At 42.8% G+C, this 22,632-nt stretch overlaps 1 protein-coding gene across 1 annotated transcript in view; it reads right to left on the bottom strand.

The window, feature by feature from the left end:
* MED12L (mediator complex subunit 12L) overlaps positions 1 to 22,632 on the bottom strand; it is a 648,568-nt gene that overhangs the window by 197,909 nt on the left and 428,027 nt on the right. Inside the window, exon 19 of the mRNA XM_044291042.1 lies at positions 15,326 to 15,489. Within this exon, the coding sequence (XP_044146977.1) occupies positions 15,326 to 15,489 (164 nt within the window). The remainder of the gene's footprint in view (positions 1 to 15,325; positions 15,490 to 22,632) is intronic.

Raw genomic sequence — 22,632 nt, 5'->3', positions numbered from 1 at the left:
CTCAGGGGGTATGGATTAATTAGCTGACTAGAGTGTGACACTTTGAGCCTAGAATATTGAACCTTTTCACAATATTCTAATGCTAAGCTGCATTAATGCAATTCCTTTTCATTTGCATTACTGAAATAAATGGACTTCTGCACAATATTCTAATTTTTTGAGTTTCAACTGTATATACGTACAAGAAGAGGGGATGTTGGCATCTACTGTAAGGACATATGAGTATGCAAGTACACTTGCATACTCTAAAAAGATACTGGAATTTAACAAGGCTTCTGGCAGAACAGACAGGTCTTTCTTTTAGTTGTTGTGGGAAAGAGCAGGTTAAGGGCACAGAAGTTGCAGTTGGTTGCCCCTGCATACCCTTCCCCTAGCAGGGGGTAAGCTAGACTAACTAGAACTTCTGTCCCACCCTTCCTGCAGGAAGTATGACTTGCCCATCTCTCCATAGGGGGAGGGGGGGGGTTATAATTGAATAGAATGTTCCATTCTATTTAAGTACAGTTCTGGCTACGTTCACACTGGCATTTCTGGGTCCACTTGTGAGATCCGTTTCAGGGCTCTGACAAGCGGCCCAAAACGGATCAGTTTAGCCCCAATGCATTCTGAATGGATAAGGATCAGTTTGGCTCCGTTCAGCCTCCAGTCCGATCTGGAGGCGGACACTAAAACGCTGCTTGCTTACAGATACAAGACGGATCCGCACCTAACGCAGGTGTGAAAGTAGCCTCTGTCGTGTTTGCTGCCACCTGCTGGTGAACCAGGCACATTACATGAACAGTTACATAACATCATAAATGCATAGATGACTTTATGTTAGACCATTAAGGACTGTAGCAAGGTGCAGAAGTGGGGTGTTTTATTTGCACAATGGAACCTCATAAATAAAGTGAAGGTAATATATATATATATATCTATATATATACATATATATATTTACTGTATTATGGACTGAATACAGATTTGATTGTGATTGTGCTGAGGAGACATGGATCTGAGCGCTGGGTTCTGTATTGTGAACCACCAGGTTGGGATTTTGGTTTACAGATACTGCATGGAGCCTACCTGTACTGGTATGAGCGCTGCTAAATAATGTTTGGGTAATGATGTGAATGCCAATTTATATTGTGTGTGCGCAGCTCTGGCTAGCACTCTACATTCTATGAGTACTACTGCAACAAAAAGTCTTCCAGCACACAGTTTAAAACTATCCCATCTTGGATGTAAAAAGTTTTTATGGCTTATGTCGCATTATAGCATATGTCACCGATGCCATGATCGAAATGTGTTGGAAATAATGCGGCTTAAGCCAATAAATTGTTAGCATAATTAATAAAGATGGAATGGGTCTAACCCGTAGAGGACCCTCCCCATATATGTACAGTGCAGATGTCTGTGACTTAAGGACCAGCGCCGTACATGTATGGCACTGTGATCGGGCGGGTGCAGGAGATGCACCCGCCTGATCTGCGGCAGGGGTTCGACAGTCACTGATACCCGGACCCCTGCTGCATGTGCCGGCATCGGTGAAATCACTGATGCCGGCGCATTAACCCTTGATGTGCCGCGGTTAGCGTTGACCACGCCACCTGCAATGTTTTTACGGGTATCGGAGTTTCCATCGGGTCCCGGTACTGCTGTGACGGGGACCCGATGGCAGGGAAGGCAACCCGATGCCTTTCTTAGGCATCGTGGCTGCCTTCCGGGAGAGCCTGTGAGATCCTAACCCCTTGGATCTCACAGGCAAACAGGCTGCAAGTGTATTACAGTCTGTAATACACTTATAGCAAATGCAAATGCATCACAATAGGGAAGTGTAAAAAAAAAGTTTAAAAAAATAAAGTTTTACATAAAAAATTTAAAGTTTCAAATTAAAAAAAGCATTCTTTTCCCAAAATAAAGGAAAAAAATGGAAAAAATAGGGAAAAAAAGAAAAGTAAACAAATTAGGTATCGCTGCATCCGTATCGACCATCTCTATAAAAATATCACATGATCTAACCCCTCAAATAAATGCAGTCAAAAATAAATAAATAAAAACTGCTAAAAAAAAAATTGTCACCTTACATCACTAAAAGTGCAACACCAAGCGATTAAAAAAGCGTATGCCAACCAAAATAGTACCAATATAACCATCACCTCATCCCGCAAAAAATGATACCCCAACTAAGACAATCGTCCAAAAATAAAAAAAACTATGGCTCTCGGACTATGGAGACACTAAAACATGATTTAGATTTTTTGGGTTTAAAAAATGGGGCTATTGTGTAAAACTTAAGTATATAAAAAAAGTTGACATTATGCATCGCCGCATCCATAACAACCTGCTCTGTAAAAATACCAAATGACCTAACCCCTCAGGTGAACACCGTAAAAATAAAAACAGTGTCAAAAAAGCCATTTTTTGTCTCCTTACATCACAAAAAGTGTAATAGCAAGTGTTTAAAAAGTCATACACCCCCTAAAATAGTACCAATCAAACCGTCATCTCATCCCACAAAAATGATACCCTACCTAAGACAGTCACCCAAAAAAAAAAAAAACTATGGCTCTCAGACTATGGAGACACTAAGGCCTCGTTCACACTTCAGTGTTTGGTCAGTGATTTCCATCAGTGATTTGTGAGCCAAAACCAGGTGCAACTCTAAACACAGAACAGGAGCAGATCTTTTCCTTCTACCTCATGTCTGTGGAGGCTCCACTTCTGGTTTTGGCTCAGAAATCACTGATGGAAATCACTGACCAAACACTGAAGTGTGAACGAGGCCTAAAACATGATTTTTTTTTTGTTTAAAAAATGATATCATTGTGTAAAACTTACATAAATAAAAAAAACTGATATATTAGGTATCGCTGCGTCCATAAGTACCTGCTCTTTAAAAATATCACATGACCTAGCCCCTCAGGTAAACAACGCAAAAAAATAAAATAAAAACGGTGTAAAAAAAGCCATTTTTTTGTCAACTTACATCACAAAAAGTGTAATAGCAAGTGATCAAAAAGCAATATACGGCCTAAAATAGTACCAATCAAACCGTCATGTCACTCCAAAAAATATTAGCCCCTACACAAGACAGTCTACGGCTTCCAGAATGTGGAGACACTAAAAAATATTTATTATTATGTAAAAATGAAACAAACAAACAAAAAAGTCATATAGTCATATTTGGTATTGTGGCGTCCGTAACAACCTGCTCTATAAAAATACTACATGATCTAACCTGTCAGATGAACGTTGTAAATAACAAAAAAAAAACTGTGCCAAAACGGATATTTTTTTCTACCTTGCCTCACAAAAAGTGTAATATAGAGCAACCAAAAACAATATGTACCCTAGAAGAGTACCAACAAAACTGCCACCTTATCCCGTAGTTTCCAAAATGTGGTCACTTTTATGGAGTTTCTACTTCAGGGGTGCATCAGGGGGGCTTCAAATGGGACATGGGGTCAAAAAAACAGTCCAGCAAGATCTGCCTCCCAAAAACCATATGGCATTCCTTTCCTTCTGCACAATGCCGTGTGCCCACACAGTAGTTTATGACCACATATGGGGTGTTTCTGTAAACTACAGAATCAGAGAAATAAATATTGAGTTTTGTTTGGCTGTTAACCCTTGCTTTGTTAGTGGAAACAATTATTAAAATGGAAAATTTCAGAAATTTCATCTCCATTTTCCATTAATTTTTGTGGAACACCTAAAGGGTAAGCAAAGTTTGTAAAATCTGTTTTGAATACCTTGAGGGGTGTGGTTTCTAAAATGGGGTCATTTTTGGGTGGTTTCTATTATGTAAGCTTCACAAAGTGACTTCAGACCTGAATCGGTCTTTAAAAAGTGGGTTTTGGAAATTTTTTGAAAAATTTAAAGATTCAACTTTTTGGGGTTATTTTTACCTCAGATGGATCCAAACATATATTTTTGGATAACAATGAATTTCATCATGCAACTTTTTTGTTGATTCCTCTTGCTTTGGAGTTCTGCAGCCTGATATTTTTAGTACAGTAAAAAAAAAAAAAAATGCGGAAAGCTGGTAGGCATGTGGCAAAAAGTCTTTTGGCACAAGTGTCTCATAGTAATCTAGGAATACTGTATGTTTTTTTGTATACTGCAATCTATTTGAAAAATGGGTGTAAATTCAACCTTAAAGGGGTTGTCCAGGTTCAGAGCTGAACCCGGACATCCCTCCATTTTCCCCCCGGCAGCCCCCCTGACATGAGCATCGGAGCAGTTCATGCTCCGATGCTCTCCTTTGCCCTGCGCTAAATCGTGCAGGGCAAAGGCATTTTTAGGAGTTCCGGTGACGTACCGGGGCTCTCCATGGGGCTGACAGGAACCCCGGTGACGTCACCGGCACTGATGGGCGGGATTTAGCTCTGCCCTAGCCTGTAAAATGGCTAGGGCAGAGCTAAAGCCCGCCCCTCAGAGCCGGTGACGTCACCGAACACACTGCCGGGCGGAAGTTACCGCCCGGCAGTGTGTTATTGAAAACACAAGAGCCCGTGCCCTGCGCGGTTTAGCACAGGGCACGGGAGCGCATCGGAGCATGAGATGCTCCGATGCTAGGCTCAGGGGGGCTGCCGGGGTGAAAATAAGGGTATGTCCGGGTTAAGCTCTGAACCCGGACAACCCCTTTAAGCCTCATTCACACATCCGTCAAGGATCCGTGTGCGGTCCGTTTGTCCATTTTTTGCTTTCTGTGTGTCATCCGTGTTTCATGGACACTGTGCAGCAGCTGAAATTTTTTTTTCAAAGCATCTCTTCCTAATGATCTGTGAAACATGCATGGCAATCGTGTTGCATCCGTGTTTTTCACTGACCCATAGACTGTAATGGGCTTGATGGATCCATGAACCCGAACAAAATAGAGCATGCTTCTGTGCTAAAAACACAGACCCAATCACCATGCTAAAAAACGGACGTGTGCTGTCCGTGAAGAACACATACAGCATATGTACGTGGAACACTGACATGTGAATGAGGCCTTACTCTGTGTTGTTATTTTTAAGTGGATCTGTCACCAGATTTAAAATTACAAACTGCATACATTATTAAATCAGTCTCTTACATCTGATGAAGTTAGTGTACAGAATTGCTGAATAATCCTTACAGAATTTTTTTCTGCTTGACGTTAAAATATTTCCATCCAGCTAGAGACAGAGCGAGCTCTTGAGTCCAGTGTATTCACAAGCTGAACTACCTAGAGCCTACTTGGCAAATTCCTTTCAGTGTATCTCTTCCCCTGCTGCTGCTGCTGCTGAAATCTCACACTGCTCAACAAAAGCTGTGCTTTTCGATATTCTGCAGGAAAAGTGATTCCATCTTTCAGTAGCAGTTTCTGTGTGGAATTACAGTGTCAACTCCTTTTGCAGGTTTTTGATTATTTTACCACAGAACCAGGGAAACTGTAGTTTAGATAGATAGATAGAATGTGTCGGCAGATAAGAACCATTTGGCCCATCTAGTCTGCCCAATATATCTGAATCCTATGAATAGTCCCTGGTCCTATCTTATATGAAGGATAGCCTTATGCCTATCCCATGCATGCTTAAACTCCTTCACTGTATTTGCAGCTACCACTTCTGCAGGAAGGTTATTCCATGCATCCACTACTCTCTCAGTAAAGTAATACTTCCTTATATTACTTTTAAACCTTTGCCCCTCTAATTTAAAACTGTGTCCTCTTGTGGTAGTTTTTCTTCTTTTAAAAATGCTCTCCTCCTTTACCGAGTTAATTCCCTTTATGTATTTAAAAGTTTCTATCATATCCCCTCTGTCTCGTCTTTCTTCCAAGCTATACATATTAAGGTCCTTTAACCTTTCCTGGTAAGTTTTATCCTGCAATCCATGTACTAGTTTAGTAGCTCTTCTCTGAACTCTCTCTAGAGTATCTATATCCTTCTGGAGATATGGCCTCCAGTACTGCGCACAATACTCCAAGTGAGGTCTCACCAGTGTTCTGTACAGCGGCATAAGCACTTCACTCTTTCTACTGCTTATACCTCTCCCTATACATCCAAGCATTCTGCTGGCATTTCGTGCTGCTCTATTACATTGTCTTCCCACCTTTAAGTCTTCTGAAATAATTACTCCTAAATCCCTTTCCTCAGATACTGCGGTCAGGACTGTGTCAAATATTCTATATTCTGCCCTTGGGTTTTTACGCCCCAGGTGCATTATCTTGCACTTATCCACATTAAATTTCAGTTGCCAGAGTTCTGACCATTCTTCTAGTTTTCCTAAATCCTTTTCCATTTGGCGTTTCCCTCCAGGAACATCAACCCTGTTACATATCTTTGTGTCATCAGCAAAAATACAAACCTTACCATCGAGGCCTTTTGCAATATCACTTATGAAGATATTAAACAAAATTGGTCCCAGTACAGATCCCTGTGGAACCCCACTGGTAACATGACCTTGTTTTGAATGTTCTCCATTGACTACAACCCTCTGTTGTCTGTCACTCAGCCACTGCCTAATCCACTCAACAATATGGGAGTCCATGCTCAATGACTGCAGTTTATTGATAAGTCTTCTGTGTGGGACAGTGTCAAAAGCCTTACTAAACTCTAGATATGCGATGTCTACTGCACCTCCACCGTCTATTATTTTATTTTAGTCACCCAGTCAAAAAAATCTATAAGATTAGTTTGACATGATCTCCCTGAAGTAAACCCATGTTGTTTTTCATCTTGCAATCCATGGGATTTTAGATGTTCCACAATCCTATCCTTTAATAGGGTTTCCATTAATTTGCCTACTATTGATGTCAGACTCACTGGTCTATAGTTGCTCGATTCCTCCCTACTACCTTTCTTGTGAATGGGCACGACATTTGCCAATTTCCAATCTTCCGGGACGACTCCTGTTACTAATGATTGGTTAAATAAATCTGTCAACGGTTTTGCCAGCTCACCACTAAGCTCTTTTAATAATTTTGGGTGTATCTCATCAGGCCCCTGTGACTTATTTGTCTTCACTTTAGACAGCAAACTTAGAACATCTTCCTCTGTAAAGACACATAGTTTTTACTAAGCAGAGCGGGACGCAGCAGGTGAGGAGATCCACTGAAAGAAGCTGGTTAACTAGTCTATGTGGGCAGAGATTGAGTTTAGCTCTTGAACTCCAAACTCATAAGCTCCCCCAGTACACCAGTCTAACTTTTTTATGTGAAATCTGTTGACATACTATATTTAACCACTTCTAGACCAAGCCATTTACTCCCTTCCTGACCAAGCCTAATGGTGCGAATCTGACATGTGTCATTTTATGTGGTAATAAGTTTGGTATAATTTTACTTATCCAAGACATAATTGAGAATGTTTTTTTCGTGGCACATTGTATGTCATTGTCACGGCTGAGAATGGGGAAAACCCTCAGCCATGCGATGCCAGAAGATGATGGTCGCTGCAAGGCCAGGACAGGAATCAGGGAGCAGGTCACCTCCTATCACATCCCTAATTCTGACCCTGTCTCCTAGCCGTATGAGCCGACCCTGATGGTAGGAGGGCTCATACTCTGGAACCTAAGATTCCTACTAGCCCTCAGGGTTGCCCTGGACTAGGAGCAGAGTAAGACGACCTGTTCCTCCTAGAAACGGACGAACAGGAGTCTCACTGGCCAAGCTACAAAGAAAGGGGGACATAAACAGCTTATGGCAATGGCAGGTAAATAAAACAAGTACAACACCCACCTGCCACAGACAAGAAGCCTGGAACCCATGTGCAAGTGCTGCTGTCCACAACAACACAAATTGACACAGCATACACCACACATCACACAGGAACCCAGGACCATAAGCTGCAATAAACAAAGAGACCAAAGAAACATCTTCATAACATCATGTAAAACATGTGACCACAAGAGTGGCCCACACTGGCAGATGGTATATAACCAGGAGGATGACTCCAGCTAACCATGGCTGAAGTACCCCTCAGATACTGGCATCCAACAGGAGCTAAATAGCCCCAAGTAGCCAAACCCACACAAAGACACACCCAGTGTTCACACACAAAGAAGGGAATTAACCCTTCCAAAACCAGGCAAGGGATGGAAACTACTTAAAGGGGAAAAAGCACACACTTCACCTGTTAACGCGGGCAACGGCAAGTGAAGGAAAGTGTCACAGTGCACACATAACATAAACCCCGTGCACACCAGAACATAGAAAGTGCATACATACATACATACAACACATAGCCAGAGTCAATCGCACGCATCAACAGTGAGACGCCTAGCAAGCAGCTCAGGCTGCTACACTGCCAAATACACCTGTTGTCCGTGGCAACCGCACTTGAGGCAAACAACTAACAGCCCCCAGCTGCGGTTGACAAAACTCCCAGACCGCGGGCAACTGCATGCGGCTCCCAATGAGTCACGACCATGAACATGGGCGTGACAGTCATGTTATGGCCTCTTTCACACAGGCGAGAATTCCGTGGGGGTTCAATGCGTGAGGTGAATGAATTGCACCCGCACTGAATCCAGACCCATTCACTTCAATGGTGCTGTTCAGATGAGCGTTGATTTTCACGCATCACTTGTGCGTTGCGTAAAAATCGCAGCATGTTCTATATTCTGCTTTTATTTCACACAACGCAGGCCCCATAGAAATGAATGGGGATCCGTGAAAATCGCAAGCAAGTGTGGATGCGGTGCGATTTTCACGCCAGGAATAAATTTCGTGTCAGGAATCAATTTATCTTCATTCAGCAGGACCTGCGCTGACGTCACCGCGCTCACCACGTGGTGAGTGCGATTACGTCAAAGGTCATTTGGCAGGTCCTGAAAGAAGAAGAAAGAAAAAGATGACGGCTGCGCGAACAAGTAGATGAGGTGAGTAATTTTTTTTTCTTTTTTAACCCCTCATGCCACATTTTAGTAAGCATTCTGTATTAAGAATGCTATTATTTTCCCTTATAACCATGTTATAAGGGAAAATAATAAAATCTACAGAACGCCTAACCCAAACCCGAACTTCAGTGAAGAAGTCCGGGTTCGGGTCTGGGTAGCACAATCAGTTTTTTTTCGCGTGGAAAAAACTGAGCAACGCAACGCAATCGCAGTCAAAACTGACTGAAATTGCGTATGCACTCACACGATTTTCCCTGATCGCAGACGCAACACATCCGGACCTAATCAGGACACGCTCGTCTGCAAGGGGCCTAATGGTAAATTTGAGTCAATATGTTTTACTTTCATTTATAAAGAAAATCCAACATTTTATAAAAATTTGGAAAAATTCACTATTTAGTAAATTTTTATATCTCTGCTTTTAAGACAATAGTGATACATCATAAAAATACTTATTAATTAACATTCACCATATGTCTACTTTATGTTGGCAACACTTTGGTAATGTTATATATTTCTTTTTAGGACGTTAGATGCTTTAGAGTTTTAGAAGAAATTTTGGAAATTTTCAAGAAAATTTCCAAAATCAACTTTTTTAAGAACCAATTCAGTTCGGAAGTCACTTTGAGGAGCTTACATAATAGAAACCACTCATAAAATATCCCATTTTAGAAACTACACAAAACAGATTTTAGAAATGTTCTTAATTATGTAAGATAAAATACAGCTTGTGAAATCACACTGGGCTTCTGCATTGTTCTAAAGGTGACCACTATGATTAAACAGTGTCACATTGATGCTACTACACTCCACCTCCACAGAAGAGCTGTTGTTGTTGCCCCAATGATAGAGCACATTCCATTTTTCAAGTTGATCATGTTTCTGACAGCAGGATCAACCCTATTAAACCAGGCATGCTACCTGGTAGGATTGATCATGCTGATTAAACAGTACCTTTCTTTTGTCTGTATGTTAAACAGCTGCAGAGATATCTGTCTTTTTATTCATATGCAAATAAGTACATTGGAGCAACAAGGGGTGGGGCTGCACCCCCTGCTCTGAAGAGGGGACAGGGGCGTAACTATAGGGAAAGCAGGGGAAGCGGCTGCTTTGGGGCCCTGACCCCGAAGGGGCCCATCCAGGAGGAGGAGGACTAAAAGATTTTGTCAGGGCCTCCTCAACAGTATTACACAATGAAATTATATACAGTGACAGTATAGATAGTGTACAAAATAGATGGAACAGCGGCCGGGCCTGGTCTGAGAGAGCGATCTTTACTAGCCACAGGAATGGGGGCGGCATAAAAGGAAGGGGTTGTGAAAAAATTACTGGGGGAGGGGGGCCCCATTCAAAAATATGCTGTGGGGCCCAGTCATTTCTAGTTACGCCACTGAGAGGGGAGGGTGTCTGGTTCACATGAAAAGATCAGAAATTGATGGAAATACCACTGAAATGGTTTGGGAACAGCTTGGGGAGGATGTCTGGATGCATCTTGGATTCCCAGGTCGCTGCTGGGAACAATGTTGTCCAAGTAGTACGCCACTTTTACAGACTGACACTAATACGCACAAAACCGAAGATAAAATCGATTTTAGACAGAGGAAAAATTGTTAGAAAACATTCTTTCCTGTATATTTGCTTGTGTATAAAGTGCAAGTGCTGCCAAAAATTACAAGGAAGAGGCACTCCGATACAACCTGTATATCACATAAAGGAGGGCCTCATTCACATTGTGGTACAATTGTTCAGGTAGTGGGACTCCTACACACATAGAGCCTATGCACTAAGGGGAAGGGCTTCCAAAAATTACAAGGAACCAGCACTCCAATACACCGTTTATTACACAAAAAGGAGGGCATCATACACACCCTTGAAAAATTATGATTGCTGGCCTGCTGGTGACCCTCCAAAATATTAGGAGCAAAGGCCTGCTTATGACCCTCTAATACATTAGGGGCGAGGGCCTGCTGCTGATTTGACCATATAAAACATTAGGGGTGAGGGCCTGCTGCCGAGCTGACCATCTAAAAAATTTTGTGGGTGAGGGCCTGCTGCTGAGCTGACCATCTAAAAAAAATTGTGGGCGAGGGCCTGCTGCCGAGCTGACCATCTAAAATATTATGGGCGAGGGCCTGCTGCCGAGCTGACCATCTAAAATAATATGGGCGAGGGCCTGCTGCCGAGCTGACCATCTAAAAAAATTCGTGGCCGAGAGCTTGCTGCCGAGCTGACCATCTAAAAAATTTTGTGGGCGAGGGCCTGCTGCCGAGCTGACCATCTAAAAAAATTTGTGGATGAGGGCCTGCTGCCGAGCTGACTATCTAAAAATGTAGGGGTAAAGGTCTGCTGCTGAGCTGACCCTCTAAAACATTATGGTTGAGGGCCTGCTGGTGACCCTTACAAACATTATGGGTGAGGGTCCGCTGCTGAGCTGACCCTCTAAAACATTAGGAGCAAGGGCAGCCTAATAAGCATGTTGATATGATGTAGGAGGACGCAGAGAAAAGGGAGATTGAACCATATACCCTTTTTAGTGGTGGAAGGGGTGCATGGGAATACAGTGTATTCAATGCACCATAAAAGCCACATTTAGAGTGCCTTTATGTTAGCCACTTTCTTCTGGTAGAGTAGAGAAGTCAGGGGCAATCCAGGCCTTGTTCATTTTTATAAGAGTCAACTGGTCAGCATTTTCAATTGACAGCCGGATGCGCTTATCAGTTATTATGCCCCCAGCAGCACTAAATACCGGCTCTGACAAAATGCTGGCGGCAGGGCAGGCTAGCACCTCCAAGGCATAGAGCGCCAGTTCGTGCCACGTGTCCAGCTTGGACACTCAATAGTTGTAAGGCACACAGGGATCACTGAGGACACTGACACGGTCTGCTACATACTCTTTCACCATCTTCCAAAGATTTTCCCTCCTTGCGACACTAGGCCAGGTTGAGGGTGCTGACAGGGTGTCCTAAACCTGTCCCAGGCCTTAGAGAGTGTTGCCCTGCCTCTGTTGGAACTGCTGTGTGTCCCCCTCATCTCCCTCCTCGGTTGGCCAAGGAAATACGTACTCTGCAGCCAAAATATTGGCAGCTGGGGACAGAGTACAATGGGACAGCCGCCGCCATCAGGCTGCAGAAATCCTCAGTGTCCACAAGCCTAAATGGCAACATTTTCAGGGCCAGCAATTTAGAAGGGTGCGCATTTAGCTCTATGGTCTGTGGGTGGGTAGCTGGGTATTTGCGCTTTCATTCAAGGCCTGGGGTATAGACATCTGTACGCTGCGCTGGGACACAGAAGTGGATGTGCAAGCTGATGGTGCTTACAAAGGTCCAGGTGCATGGCGGGAGGCATCCGGGTCTGCGTCTTGGACAGGGGATTGGCCAGCACGTAACACAGGGGAAGAGGAGGCAGTGGTGTGACCCACAGACACTGGTTGTGGACATGGGCGTTCGGCCCACCTATTAGGGTGCTTTGATTTCATTTGGCGGATCATGCTGGTGGTGATGAGGTTGCTAGTGTTCACGCCCCTGCTCATTTTGGTACAGCACAGGTTGCAAATGACAATTCTTTTATCGTCCGCACTTTCCTCAAAAAAAGTGCCAGACTGCGGAACACCTACCCCTTGGCAAGGGAGATTGATGCAAGAGGGTGCTCCAGGAAACAGTTGCAGGCCTGTTTGGTGTGGCCCGCCTTCTCCATTTTGCCACCCCACTGCCTTTTCCAGCCTGTTGTGGTGGTGCAGATCCCTCCCCCTCTGTACTGCTGTCCTCACTCGGCTTGCCACCTTCCCAGGTTGGGTCAGTGACTTCAACGTCCAGCACCTCCTCTTCCACTTCCTCACTCTGGTCATCCTCCTGACATGCTGACCGAACAACAACCTCATTTATTGACAATGGTGTCTCATCCTCATCATGAACCTCTTGAGACACTAATTGCGGTTGACTTATTGGCAACTGTGTCTCATTATCATCATCCACCTTGTGAAACACTAATTGTCGTTCCCCACCGTCATCTTCTTCTAACTGTGGATGCTCCAGAGTTTGGGAATCAGAGCACAAGATCTCCTCATGTCCCTCTTCAAGCGGGCTTGGCTAGAGGCCCAAATTAAGGAATGGCGATAAAAACAGCTCCTCGGAATATCTGAGTGTGGGATCACTTGTTTGCCAAGACTCTCCATGGTGGGTGGAAGGAGTATCGGGTGAAGATTCTGTTGACCAGACTCTTGGCTACTGAGACTGGACTTTGTAGAAGACAGGGTGGAGCTTAACCAACTGGAAGCATTATCTGCCGCAATTCAACCAACCACCTGGTCGCACTCGTCTGACTTCGAGAGTGGTGTCCTGCGCCGCCCTGCAAACTGAGACATGAAGCTAGGTATCGTGGATGAGTGTGTTTCTTGTGTTCTGGCAGCAGGCACAGTTTCACCGCACCCAGGGCCACGGCCTTTTGCATGCACCATCAGCAGCACGGCCACTTTCCCGTCCCTTACTGCTCACCTTGCGCATATTAGTATATATGCTTGCAAGTATGTCACCCGTACAGTAGCGCAGGTTTGTTAAGTGTATGCACAAATAAAGTACACAGAATGTCACATATTTTTAGGATGCGCACACGTTAAACAGGAGGAATAGCGCAAGTAATGCTGCTATCACCACCGCCTAATAAAAAATTACACTGAATTAATGTCACTGATATTTAGGATGCACAAACGTTATACAGGAGGTATAGCGCAAATAATGTCGCTGTCACCAGTGGCTAATAAAAATTACACTGAATTAATGTCACTGATATTTCGGATGGGGAAACGTTATACTGGAGATGTAGCTCAGGTAATGTCGCTGCCACCAGCAGCCAAAAAATTAGACTGAATATCACTGATATTTTGGATACGCAAACGTTATACAGGAGATGTAGCGCAGGTGATGTAACTGGCCGCAGCAGAGACCGTCTACAGAAAAAGTACACTGGATGTCACAGATATTTTTAGGCTGCGCACACGTTACACAGAAGATGTAGCGCAGATAATATCGCTGTCACCAGCGGCAAAAAAAATTACACTGAATGTCACTGATATTTCATATGCGCTAACGTTATACTGGAGATGTAGCGCAGGTAATGTCGCTGCCACCAGCAGCAAAAAAATTAGACTAGATGTCACTGATATTTCGGATATGCAAACGTTATACAGGAGATGTAGCGCAAGTAATGTAACTGTCCTCAGCGGACACGTCTACGTAAAAAGTACACTGAATGTCACAGATATTTTTAGGCTGCGTACACGTTAGACAGGAGATGTAGCGCAGGTAATGTCGCTGTCTGCAGTGGCCAAACAATTGCAAGATATTTAGCACAGGTTGCACTAAAAATATATATTTCTGCCAGATACAACTATAGTCCTTAAAAGGACTTGTGGGTCTCTAACAAGTTTTAGCAATTTAGCGCAGGTTGCTCAAAAATATGTTGCTGCCACACACAATAGCCCTTTAAAGGACTTTTGGGTCTATAACAAGTATAAAAACTAAAATATTGCTATTTCAATCCCTACACTATCTCTCCCTTCTGCTCTCCAGCTCTCCCTGACTAATACTGAGCTGAACACGTGTCATTGGGTGCTGCACCCGATGATGTGTTTCGGCCAGCCAATCACTGTAATGCCAGCAGCCAACATAGCTACAGCATTACAGTGAATGGCAGTACTTACCTGCACATTTATTGGCTGCTTAGCAGCCAACAAACGTGCGGGGAGGAGACTCGAGCATCCGCTCGAGCACACGTGGTATTCGGCCGAACACCGCGATGTGCTGATCATCGCGATGCTCGAGCCGAACTAGTGTTTGGCTGAGCATGTTCGCCCAACACTAGTGTTGAGCAAATTGAAGCATCCGAAGTGGAATTTTATTAGAAGTTTAGCAAAAATGTAAGTCACCACAAATTGGAATTTCCCCACGCTTCATCATAACAAATCAATATTTCCCAAAATGGTGGCTGAATATAAAAAAATTATACTCACCTCATCCACTTGATCACCACCACGTGATCACGCTGGCTGCTGATGACGTCACCGCCCGCAGCCAGCATAATCACATGGTGACATCTTCACGGTTGCCGCAGGTCCTTTGGCAGGTTTTCTCCAATCAAGCCTCTCTGAGATCAAGTGGATGAGGTGAGTATATATATATTTTTTAACCCTGGATTAACCCCCTAAGCAACTGAATGTGGGTATCAGATGCCGCTATCAACATTGAACACGGGATCCGAGGGGTTAAATAATGAGGCCCAGTGCGATCGTCGCTCCCCGTCATTGAGCCCACTCCATACAATGAAAAGTGATTTGTGATGAAGTCATTAGTAACAAATCAAATTTCTTGACGACGTTCGCTAAGCTGGCGAATATTATTTTTCAAATCTTCGCTCGTCTTGACTTGTGTTTATGAATCCTAAAATAAATTACTTTAGTAATAATCTTAATGAACAAATTACAAACCCTTCAAAAACTTGTGCTGTTTGCTCAGGATTTAAAATTAGACATGGATGATACCGCCTGAGCACAGCCACAATGTACAGACAGAGGCGAGTTGTGTAACTTCCTGCCAGGCTCGATGATTTCAACAGTAACTCTGCTTCCACCATGCTCAGTTCATTTAGGAGCTGCAAGAAAGGAGATGAGCTGGTTAATTGCATATCATAGCAAACAGCCAGATGTTTAACTTTATTCCTTGGTTCCTTACATTTTTAGGTACTTTTGCCAGTCTGCACTTCCTCAAATCACACAAAACATTCATGTTTGAACCAAGAATCTGCTTACCCAAACCAAAAATATCTCATATGAATGAAAGAAAAGTCCATGTAAGCAGTTTCACAAGGCCAAGTGCTTCACTGTAATACAGTGCACAAACTACTATGATTAGAACAATAGGGGCCATGTCCTGTTTTTGTACCACACTTGTATTAATATCGATGTTAATGAATCTGCAGTATATATTAAGGCCGTTATTGAGTTTGGCATCGAGCAACTACTGTACTTAGTTAAGTGATAATAAAAATAAAATTGTACAAGCTGACATCATACCCTTCCATACCGTCCCATATTTAATCACTATTGGAGAGGCCTCACCTGTTGTCCTGGTCTTGAGTGTCCCTCATCACCAGATGATGAGGAGGAATAGAGGATTGTGGCATCCTCTTCTCCCTCATTGGCCATATCAGTATCAGAGGAAATTATGGCGTATGCCTCCTCAGCTAAATACTATTTTTGCGATGAACGAGACATTTTTTTATTGGAGTGTGTAAAGTGTGTATTCATTTTATTTATTCACAGATGTGTGTAGTTGAGGCTTTTTCCTACAACAAAAAAAAACTGCATTGAAATTTGAGAAGATATGATCAGTAAAATGTATAGTGCTGTTCAGCGCTCAGTGGTTGCAGGACGCACGCAAGCAGATGTTGTGTGTGTGCGCAAAAATTTTAGCTTAAAAATTTACTATAGTAAAAAAAATCTGAATACTAGCTAAAAAGTGTTTTTGCAATGAGGAAGCTGCAATTGGCTGGTTTGCATTGACCAGCCAATCGCAGTAATCAAGGCTGCAGGGTATGTGTACAACCTCCATAATCCCATAGCTAAGACGGCTGACAGCCACCACCTTAGCCTGGTCAATGTGAAATTAGACATAGTGACCGGTTTCAGAGGGGTAAAACTGCTAGGGCCCCCGCCAATCACAAGAATGGAGACCCATGCTCCTAATTTGAATGGAACGGCAGAAATATATGCTTGTCTTGTCTGCTGCTTCATTCAAGCCCACGTGACTCCCATAGATAGCCAAATCCAAGAGCTCGGCTAACTCTGGCAGCCCCATAGAGTTAAATGGAGTGGCAGTGTGTATGCATGACTTCTACTCCATTCAAACGGGGGAGCATGGGTCTTCGTTCTCTTGTTCGGAGGGTATCCCAGCAGTCTGATCCCTGACAATTAGACATTTATCCCCTATCCTGTAGCTTTTTGTATCCTATATCAATCTCATTGATTTACCCAAGATAGTCTTGGACATGATACAGTGTTCTATAAGCTGGCTTGAGAAGGGAGTGCTAATTAGTTTAGCTGACCTAAATTTGTGTACATATTTACACATATAGTAGTCAAATTGATTGCTAAAATGTTCTACCAATGAAGAAATATTAGAATATCTCCAAAGTAGCAGCATGGTGTCTCAGTGGTTAGCACTGGTGCCTTGCAACACTGGGATCCTGGGTTTGAATCTGACCAAGGACAACATCTGCATGGAGTTTGTATGTTCTCCCCATGTTTGCGCGGGTTTCCTCCGGGTACGCTGTTTTTTTACCACACTCCAAAGACATACTGATAGGGAATTTAGATTTTGAGCTCCACTGGGGAGGGTGCGATGTTAATGTTTGGAAAGTGCTGCGGAATATAGTAGCGCTATATAAGTGCATAAAATAAAGAATAAAGTAAAACATCTAAAAAAGCTAAATGTATCTATGACATTTTAAATCATCCTACACTTTTATTCTGTCAATGCACTTATTTCCTTGCATCGGAATAAATGAGAGGGCACAGAAGGGAATAAAAGCTCTATGTAATAGCTAAACTAATATACAAGATATTACATTCCTGACAAAACTTCAACTGTATAAAATGTATAAAAGTAGATAATGAAAGGTTATGGTTAGGGATGAGCGAATCGACTTCGGATGAAACACTCGAAGTCGATTCGCATAAAACTTTGTTCTAATACTGTAGAGGGCAGGAGCTCCGTACAGTATTAGAATGTATTGGCTCCGATGAGCCTAAGTTATTGCTTTGCAAAGTTTTAATTTCTAATACTTGGTTGAAAACCTGTTGTTGGCAATAAATGCCTGAAGTCTTGAACTCATGGACTTTACCAGACGCTGTGTTTCCTCCTTTTTAATGCTCTGCCAGGCCTTTACTGCAGCGGTTTTCAGTTGCTGTTTGTTTGTGGCCTTTCTGTCTGAAGTTTAGTCTTTAACAAGTGAAATGCTCTATTGGGTTCAGATCAGGTGACTAACTTGGCCATTTAAGAATATTCCACTTCTTTGCTTTAAAAAAAACTCCTGGGTTGCTTTGGCTTTATGTTTTGGGTCATTGTCCATCTATATTATTAAACGCTGACCAATTAGTTTGGTTGCATTTGGCTGGATTTGAGCACACAGTCTCTGAAAACCCCAGACTGGCTGCTTCTGTCCTGTGTCACATCATCAATAAACACTAGGGACCCAGTGCCACTGGCAGCTATGCATGTCCAAGTAATCACACTGCCTCCGCTGAGTTTTACAGATGATGTGGTATGCTCTGGATCATGAGCTGTACCATGCCTTTGCCATACTTTTTTCTTTCCATCATTCTGGTAGAGGTTGATCTTGGTTTCATCTGTCCAAAGAATGTTCTTCGAGAAGTGTGCTGTTTTTTAAGATGTTTTTTTTAGCAAAGTCCAATCTAGCCTCCTTTTCCTTGAGGCTTATGAGTGGCTTGTACCGTGCAGTGAACCCTCTATTTACTGTTATGCAGTCTTCTCTCTCTATGGTAGATTTGGATATTGATACACCTATATCCTGGAGAGTGGTATTCACTTGGTTAGCTGTTGTGAAGGGGTTTCTGTTCACCATGGCAATTATTCTGTGATCATGCACCACTGTTGTCTTCCATGGGCGTCCAGGTCTTTTTGCATTGTTGAGGTCACCAGTGCTTTCTTTCTTTCTCAGGATGTACCAAACTGTAGATTTTGCCACTCCTAATAGTGCAGCAATTTCTCGGATAGTTTTTTTCTGTTTTCGCAGATGAAGTATGGCTTGTTTTACCTGCATGGAGCGCTCCTTTGACCGCATGTTTACTTCTCAGCAAAATCTTCAAAATGCAAGCACCACACTCCAAATCAACGCCAGGCTTTTTATGTGCTTAATTGAGAATGAAATAAAGAAGGAATTGCCCACACCTGCCCTTTGAGTCAAATTACTTATGGTCCATTTAAAAACAGGTTGCCACATGTAAAGGAGCTGAAACTCCTAAACCCTTCATCCAATTTTAATGTGAATAACCTCAAATTAAAGCAAAAAGTCTGAACTTTATGTCCATGTCCATTATATAACTATAACTTGAATATGTTTTAATAAACAGGTAATAAAAAATGTGTCAGTGTCCAAATATATATGGACCTAACTGTCCTGTTAGGCATTCTATTAAACCTACAACAAGGCAGTTCTATCATGTAAGACAGCCAATAACCACTTGTACTAACGCAGAATGAACCAAAAAACCAATCAAGTGGAATATTCTATCAAAAAATATATTGTTTATTATAAAATGTAAAAATTGGAGAACAACGGGATGTTATTACAATACACGGAAGAATACACAGGGTGAGCACTTACAAAACAGACACCATGTTACTGCACAAGGTAATGTGCAGCGTGGTACAGTCCAAAGGGATAAGATAGAAACTGCGGCTTCAGGGACCCCAAAAGTATCTGGTATGATGGTAGCCCCAATACAGGTATGGTGTATTCAGCACCGCAGATACTGTATGGACTCTGAAGTCTCAGCAATAATATCCTGATAATGTGGGCATCACAGTCAGTCCAATGTAACATAAAAAGATATGGCAATAATCCAATAGTACAATGAATAGACACCTAATTCTGTGGAACCTGGTGAGGACACATGCAAGGGACCTCACAAATCAACACATGCTGTTGTGGACCGTACCTGAAGACATGGCGGCAGCTGAAGTGACAGACCCTGGGCGCAAGACCTCGACGCGCGTTTCGCCTCACGGCTTCGTCAGGAGGTATGTAGCATAAGGTGGACAGGGTATATATAAGGCATGATGGAGGTGGGGCGATGGATACAACTAACCTAAATTCGGCACATCTGTGAGCCACACAAGCGGGCGCGGGATGCTCCATGATGGGCAGCGCCATCTTTCAGCGCGTCCACGTCTGCACACCGCGCATGCGCGGCGACAAAAGCAGACGAACCGGAGCGCATCAAGATGGCGTCACCCAGCGCATGCGCACCCCGCGACCCCCGTGGAACGCAGGTGAGCCGCAGACTATATCTCGCCGGAACTAGAGGAGCAGGATGTGATCACCCAACCGCCGAGATGCTACAGGCACGCATAATCATAACCTCACCAGGTCCCACAATCACCGGACTTGTGATGTACCAAGAAGGGACATCGGTATGTCATGGCATAAAAGATATAAACAACCATAGAGCAATAATAAATAAAAATATATAAAAATATTAAGGACGTGACCACTGTATGCTAGAAATGGTGAAAATAGTGACATGTAAGGGGTCCATACGAATAAAATCATAATAATGGCGTTTATGATGAGACCCTATAATTGAATACATCATGGTGATAATAAAAGAACGCATAATGATAACAATAGAGACCAAAAGCATTTAGTGTGTAAAGATACATAGCGGTGAAACCGCATTATAATAAATATCGTGCTCATAAATATAAATATGCATAAAAGTGAAAGAAAAAGGAAGAAAAAAGAAAGGCATTCTGCCATGAATTGTGATTGTTTATAATTTTTTATTTTTTTGGGAGGGGTTATTAATAGGAAAAAATATATGTCTTAATTGCCGTTCTGCGGTGAAGTTACATTGTACTACAGACATTTACAGGGTGTATTAAAAGTAAATTTATGTACGTCCTATTAGCCGTTCTGCAGTGAATTGTGATTGTTATAATTTTTTTGGGGGGTGCATTTATAGGAAAAAGAATACGTCTTTATTGCCTTTCTGTGGTGAAGTTACATTGTACCTTCATTTTTTGGGGTGTATTATTTTATTTATAATTTAATTCTTTTATTATACAGCATGTCAGAAAACAGGTAACAGGCCCTTCAAGGGGAACGGGCAGTGGCCAAAATGTTTCTGTCGCAGGCAGAAATAGCAGCAGAAGAAGGGGGGTGGCAGCAGGAGTTGCAGCAAGAGGCCTGAGCTTCCAGTGTCATCTAGCGGTTGTGTCTTGACTAGAGATGAGCGAATTTCTTCTTTTGCTGCTGCCACCTCAAAACTGTGTCATTGGGCCACCCTGTGGACTTCTCAAGCTGTTCTCCCATCCTCCCCACTTCATAACTGGGCCACTATTTTGCCTTTTTGGCCTGGTTGAAATCACCATTTATTTGACCCTTCTTCTGATCTGTCATAAGGAAGGAAAATTGAGACGCACAACAGATCCTGTCTATGTAGCAGCTGTAAGGCCTGTATGACATGGTCCCTATTTTGCATCTGAATTGGCCTATGATTTAGTAGCCAAAAACAGTAGTGGGTACAAAATACAGAAGACATGCAAATATTCCATTCACCTGTCATCTCTGTTTTGGATCCATTCCTGTTTTTTTTTTTTTTTGCTTTAGCAATACTGATGGATTACTGAACAAATGCTGATCGAGTGAAGGCGGATGCTCAACAGACAGGATCCGTTTTTGTGGTTTAGTGTTCTGACAGATCAGAGGAAGGGCAAAATAATCAGTGACGTCAACACAAACTTACTGCTGACATCCTCTCCACTCTGTCAGGGGGGCTCTACTTGTCTAACCGTTTAGAAATCTATGTGAAATCAGCTGACGACGGTGTAAAAGGAGTGTGCTCTTTCACGCTATAGTAGGATCTTGGGCCTCTGCACTGTTCTTTATACCTGGCACTAAAGAACAGTGCAGTGAGTTTACACTTGATTTACTTGGTCAGTTTTGGCCCCATAACTGCCCAAATAAGTGCAGTGATTCTAAGAGCGACGCCTGTCATCTGCATGTCATACTGACTCACGGTATTATTTTACTACCACAGCAGACTCCCTATGTGTGTTACTGCAAGGCACAGTGTTCTACGCCACTATACAAGCTCTCTGAAGCCAGGAAATAGCTGTTTATTAAAGCGATTCACCACAAATAAATTTGTATCCAATCAAATATTTTTGAAAAATTCAGTGAACCGACCGAATCGAATTTTTGAATAATTCACTCATCTCTAGTTATCACACCTTTTGTAACTGTATAGGAAACCTCATTAGACTATACTTTCCTTTACTGGGGGCCACCACAAAAGAAGATTTTACACAATATACGCTTTTTTTAATTATTGGGGCAAATAGGTGACATATGCCACTGTGTAGTTTTATAGTTTAATATACTGGATCATTTCGTCATGGGGTATAGTATACATTGGAAAATACTCCAGATGTATAGGTCTAATGGAAGGATCGAATTAAATGTGAACAGAGCCTTACCTGGGTACATGTATACTAAATGTTTAAAGGGGTTGCACAGTATTTATCTATCAGGATAGGTCATTGATATGACACCCGCCACCCCCACTGATCAACTGTTTGTAGAGGCTGCAGCGCCCATGCAGCAACTCTTCTTCACTGTTAATCTGTTCGCTGTCCAGCACTTGATTGGACCTACCATAGACACAGCTTGAGCTGCAGTGCCAAGAGCTTGAGCTGCAGTGCCATGCACAGCCATACAATGTACAACACAGTGCTTGGTAAGTTGTGAGTAGCCTACTGCACTTAACAGAGCATGGTAGTCTCTTCAAACAGCTGACTGGTGGGGGCAGGGGCAGTTTGGCCATATACCTTACAGGGAACTTTGCTGGTGGGCCGATGCTCATGGGGCCACCTGTCCTCCTCACAGTAGGAGTTTTTGGGATGTATTTTGTGCTGTTGTGGTCAGTATTTTGTTCTGTAGTATAATGTGCAGCAATATGGTATTGCCTTCCATCAATTTGGATCCGACTAC

Source organism: Bufo gargarizans, chromosome 4, assembly GCF_014858855.1.
Source record: "Bufo gargarizans isolate SCDJY-AF-19 chromosome 4, ASM1485885v1, whole genome shotgun sequence".
Lineage (NCBI taxonomy): Eukaryota > Metazoa > Chordata > Amphibia > Anura > Bufonidae > Bufo > Bufo gargarizans.
This window is presented reverse-complemented; position numbering and strand designations above follow the sequence as displayed.